Genomic DNA, 4538 nt, shown 5'->3' on the forward strand with positions numbered 1-4538 from the left:
TGTGGATAATAATAAAAAAAAAAAAAAAACAACAATTAACCAAAAATATTATAGCAATGACTGACGAATATGATTAGGCCCTTAAGTGTACAAACAGGAAAGCATGGTGTGTTTTTATAACTGGTAATGATTATGTAGCCTCCTGCTATGAAAACATACATGTTAGTGACACATGATTCAACTGTATTCCATACAACCATAAAAAAATGACAACAACCTGGACTCTAAACTAACCAAAAACAACTAAACTAAGTGCAGTCTATAATCCCAAGCTTTAAACAGTCAGTTCAGAGATAAAAGAGGTGTATCATGGGTATCAGTAGCCCTCAGTGAAATCTGTTAACGCAAAGTTGTGTAAAATCTTAAAGAAACTACGTTTTTGAAGGAGTGCACACACTGAATGTGAATATTCATGATCTTATATCTACAGAACGTACCATCTACAATAAAGACATTGGTTAAACCACTTCTTATTTTAAACAGATTCTTAATTTATCCAGAAAACAATCAGTAAAATAGATCATAGAAAAATCTAATGATGCTATTCTGCATAAAAAGAAACTGAGACAACACCAGGTCCTAACTCTTATCTTCGTCGACATCGATATCTTCCTCTTCCTGTCCTTGCTCTCTGACCTCACAGCCACCGGAGTCACGTGACTCTTCTACTTCCTCAACATCCACTTCTTCATCTCTCTCCTCATAGGAGGATTCCCCTTCATCTCGGTCATTCTCTTCTGAACCTGGAAGAAAAATATGATCAAACATGATGGTTTAGAAAATGAAATCCACTTTTCATTGCTTACACTATGTGTGAAAAGGAAACCTCACCTCTGACTTGGTCATCCCCTTCATCATCCTCCTGCCCCAAGTTTTGGCTATTCTGCTCCTCATCATCATCATCATCATCAGAATCTGAGATGATCACACACTCGTCTCCGTTATTGCTGCCCTTAGGTTTGGCAGCGCTGCTGGACAAAGAAATTTGGTTAAATATAATAATTAAATATTTAGGAAAATCTAAAAAGATATTTAGGAGAATATGGAGGAGAAATTAAAATGTCTTAGGCTGGCGATTACCTGCCATTCTCTCGTGGCTCCCACAGTGGAGTCAGGTAGTACCTCAAAGGGTTTCTGTACAGGTCTTCCTTCAGGATCTAGAGCCAAAGAGATGGAGTCAATGGGTTTTTAAAACATCATCCTTCATCATCATTTTGTTTCGCCCAGCTCATTCTGATTTGTTGGGTTATAGCGCTCTTTTGTTCGTGTATTTCACTTCCTGTACCTAACCTCACGAGAGATGTACCTGTGCTATGTCATCCCTTCCTGGGTTGCTGTGATCACTGAACCAATGGAAGAAGCTCTGGTAGACTCCCTGTGATGTTCGACGAGGTTCTCCACTCCCGACCAGGTTCTGTCCTCTGTGCCACAAAATTGGGTTTGAGAAGGACACCGGAGACCCTGAGGAAAAAAAAAAAAGCACATACAGATGATAAAGTAATTTCAATGATTCATGAAAAGAGAGGTGATGTGATAGGGGTCAGCTCACCTCCCATACCAAGATGAAGTTCTTTCACGATCATTTTGTTTTGAAAGAACGGATTTCGCCGGAAATGGAAGCAGATGCGGTATCCAAGTTTGTTGTTCTTGAAAGACTCGATCTGTTTAATGACAAGCATATTAGAAATATAAATCATTTGCCGTTTTGAAAACAGGTTAAAAGGGTTAGCTCACCCAAAAATGAAAATTATGTCATTTATTACTCACCCTTTTGTCATTCCATATCCGCAAGATCCGTTCATCTTCGGAACACAAATTAAGATCTTTTTGATGAAGTCTGAGAGGTTTCTGTCTCTCCATAGAGATCCAACGCAACTACCACTCCAAGGTCCAGAAAGGTAGTAAAGTCATTATTAAAGTACTCCATGTGACTCCAGTGGCTTAAACCCAATTTTATGAAGCAACGTGAGGGCTTTGTTTGCGAAAAAACATAATTTACCACTTTATTTACAAAATAATATTATCCAAAGCATGTTCACACAATGTCAGTTCTCGCGTGAACACAAAAAGCATGCGTCATGATGCTCTTGTGAACACTCACGCATGTGCATTCAGTTGATGCGCGCGTCTGAACAACACATGCATCTTGAAGCTCTTGTAAACGCTTTGCAGATCAATGTTTTTGTAAATAAAGTGGTAGATGATGTTTTTTTTGCGCAAACAAAGAACTTGCGTCGCTTCGTAAAATTGAGTTTAAGCCACTGGAGTCACATGGAGTACTTTGATGATAACTTTTTCCTACCTTTCTGGACCTTGGAGTGGTAGTTGCATTGGATCTCTATGGAGGGACAGAAACCTCTCAGACTTCATCAAAAAGATCTTAATTTGTGTTTCTGAAGACGAACGAAGGTCTTACAGATGTGGAACGACATGAAGGCAAGTAATCAATGACAGAATTTTCATTTTTGAGTTAACTAACCCTTTAAGCAAGGGAAAAAAGGGAGGAAAAGTTTTACCTCTAAATTAGTCATGTAGCTAAGAGCGTCTTCATCAGACTCATCGATCTGTGCTGATAGATGTGGGTGATTCAGAAGCTGATTGGTTCCAAGTTAAGTGCACATTATGTAAAATAGGACAACAAATCTGTAATCCAGCATCATTTGGTTCCAACATTTTGATGCAGATGGATAAACAACAACCTGTAAGGCCAATACAGTCTACATAAACTAACAAATGATCTTTTGTGGAAATTTGTCGTAAGGTATGTCAAAGAGTGCATCCAATAACACGTTCCTTGACTTTTTCTGTCAGTTCTTTTCCAAAGGATTCTTAAAAACATTTCATAGAGACTGCAGTCAAACTAAGTTTGTTTTTACAAATATATGTAAATGCATACCGCCAGTGAGCGAACAACATATGGACCATATATATCTACAAAATAAGTACTGTTACTATGATTAAAGATAAACACATAGACTACCTCGCGAGACAAACCTCAAACTCAAGGGCCCTATTTCCTGAACGAAATGATTTTTAAAAGTTGACACTTCTGAAAGTCATTGAATAATTCGCACACTGTGTTAAAGGATACAGCAGTGACCCAGAAGCCTGGGATAGCTTGCGTGATGGCGCTGCGCTGGTCCAGGTGAGGGCGTCGCTGGCGGCTCAGTTTCATCTCCAGACGTTGATGCAGACGCGCGCCTTTCTTCTCCAGAGCATCCAGCCGCATCTGTACCTGTGCGAGCAGCGCGACTGACTGCCGCACCTCCGGGGCCATCTTCACCGACACTATGGCACACTCACCGTCCTCGTTATCCTCATTCTCAGAGGCGACAGACGAACTGGCTGTGGAGGAAGAGCCAGGAAGGGAGTCTTCATCCTCCTCCTCCTCCTCATCATCATCATCCACAAACGATGCCTGCTCTGGGTCTTCTCTGTCCTCGCAGATCAACAGGGATGAGGAGCTGTCCGCCGCGGCTGCCTCCGTCCTTCTCTCGCTCTGAGAGCAACCTGGACGATTGGACTTATCCCTTGATTTCTCTCGGCTCGCTTTTTTGGACGAACAGGGCATTTCTTTACAGTCTTCGTCCCCGTCTCCACCGGTCAGACTCGCAAGCGCCTCTGCTGCGGCGATGGCAGCGTAATCTGACTGCTGGCGCGCGCTCTCACCTCCACCAGCCGGTCTCGTGCTCTCCTCCTGTGCGGCTGCTTCATCCTGAATTACGACATCCTTCTCTTCAGTTCCTTCAGGGAGCTCAGCTTCATGTTTTGGCTCACCATTCCCAACTTTCTCGGGTTCTGCATCTTCATGCGACTCATTTCTTGGTTCCTCATCACTTACTTTCGGCTGCTTGAGCAGCGTGGACTCACTCTGTCCACTCGGACTTGCACTTCTTTTTCTCTGGATAATTTCGGACGGCTGGCTGCTGTCCGAGTTTGTACTCATGATACTGACTAGTTGTAGATTTATCAGACGTAAATTATGATTTTAAAACAGATTCTAAGTGATAATTATGTTAACTGTGCGGGTCTCTGTCCCTAGCCCGCGTTCGCATTACAGCACTTCCAATATCCAATTCTGCGCAAATGTCAGCAGGCCCAGGTAGCTTCCTAGCGCTGCATGAGGCTAGTTCATATTCTCGCTGACTGTCGATTTATCAATTATTTCCGTTTGTATTTTGAAAGTATTCGCAACTTTGAGTTATTTTTCCCTTAAAAGTCACAATTCGTCTAAAATGCCCAGTTCTGTAGTATTTGTTTACAGTTTGCCCTTCCGTTCGCCATTTATCTGAGGCTTTACATACGAGCGAGAAAACAATGCTCTGATTGGCTGAAATGCACCGCGCAAAAATCTCTCGACCAATCATAGACGTGGTATTGCAGTTGGTGACGAGCCATTTTCATTGAGAACATCACCATCGCGTTGCAATTACGCATTTGTGAAATATTTCTTACTGAAACCTTTTTATATTATATTTTAGTTTAGGAGAAGCAAAACTTGATATTATATAGTGTGTACTTCTCTGGAAAAAAAAGTC

General features: G+C 41.6%; 1 protein-coding gene across 3 annotated transcripts; it reads right to left on the minus strand.

Annotated features, from left to right (window-relative positions):
* Positions 1–4413, minus strand: tspy (testis specific protein Y-linked). 3 transcript variants are annotated; one of them, XM_067395026.1, is made up of 7 exons: positions 3092–4413; positions 2517–2594; positions 1559–1661; positions 1307–1461; positions 1081–1157; positions 832–971; positions 1–743 (listed from the first exon to the last, which is right to left on the minus strand). In XM_067395026.1, exons 1-7 carry the CDS (start codon positions 3944–3946, stop codon positions 580–582), a joined length of 1572 nt encoding a protein of 523 aa, XP_067251127.1. In that variant the 5' UTR covers positions 3947–4413; the 3' UTR covers positions 1–579. The 3 variants fall into 3 exon arrangements, with proteins under 3 accessions (XP_067251127.1, XP_067251125.1, XP_067251126.1); XM_067395024.1 differs by having other exon boundaries at positions 1550–1661; positions 3092–4404; XM_067395025.1 differs by having other exon boundaries at positions 832–968; positions 1550–1661; positions 3092–4327.
* Positions 4414–4538: the final 125 nt, after the last annotated feature.

Source organism: Chanodichthys erythropterus, chromosome 9, assembly GCF_024489055.1.
Source record: "Chanodichthys erythropterus isolate Z2021 chromosome 9, ASM2448905v1, whole genome shotgun sequence".
NCBI lineage: Eukaryota > Metazoa > Chordata > Actinopteri > Cypriniformes > Xenocyprididae > Chanodichthys > Chanodichthys erythropterus.

What these genes read in the sequence shown, in the direction of transcription:
- tspy (XM_067395024.1), bottom strand. Translation starts at nt 3,946, where the DNA reads ATGAGTACAAACTCGGACAGCAGCCAGCCGTCCGAAATTATCCAGAGA. An exon ending in GCTACATGACTAATTTAGAG is followed by an intron (nt 1,662 to 2,516) that starts GTAAAACTTTTC and finishes GTCATTAAACAG; the next exon opens with ATCGAGTCTTTCAAGAACAA. An exon ending in GAAGGGATGACATAGCACAG is followed by an intron (nt 1,158 to 1,306) that starts GTACATCTCTCG and finishes CTTTGGCTCTAG; the next exon opens with ATCCTGAAGGAAGACCTGTA.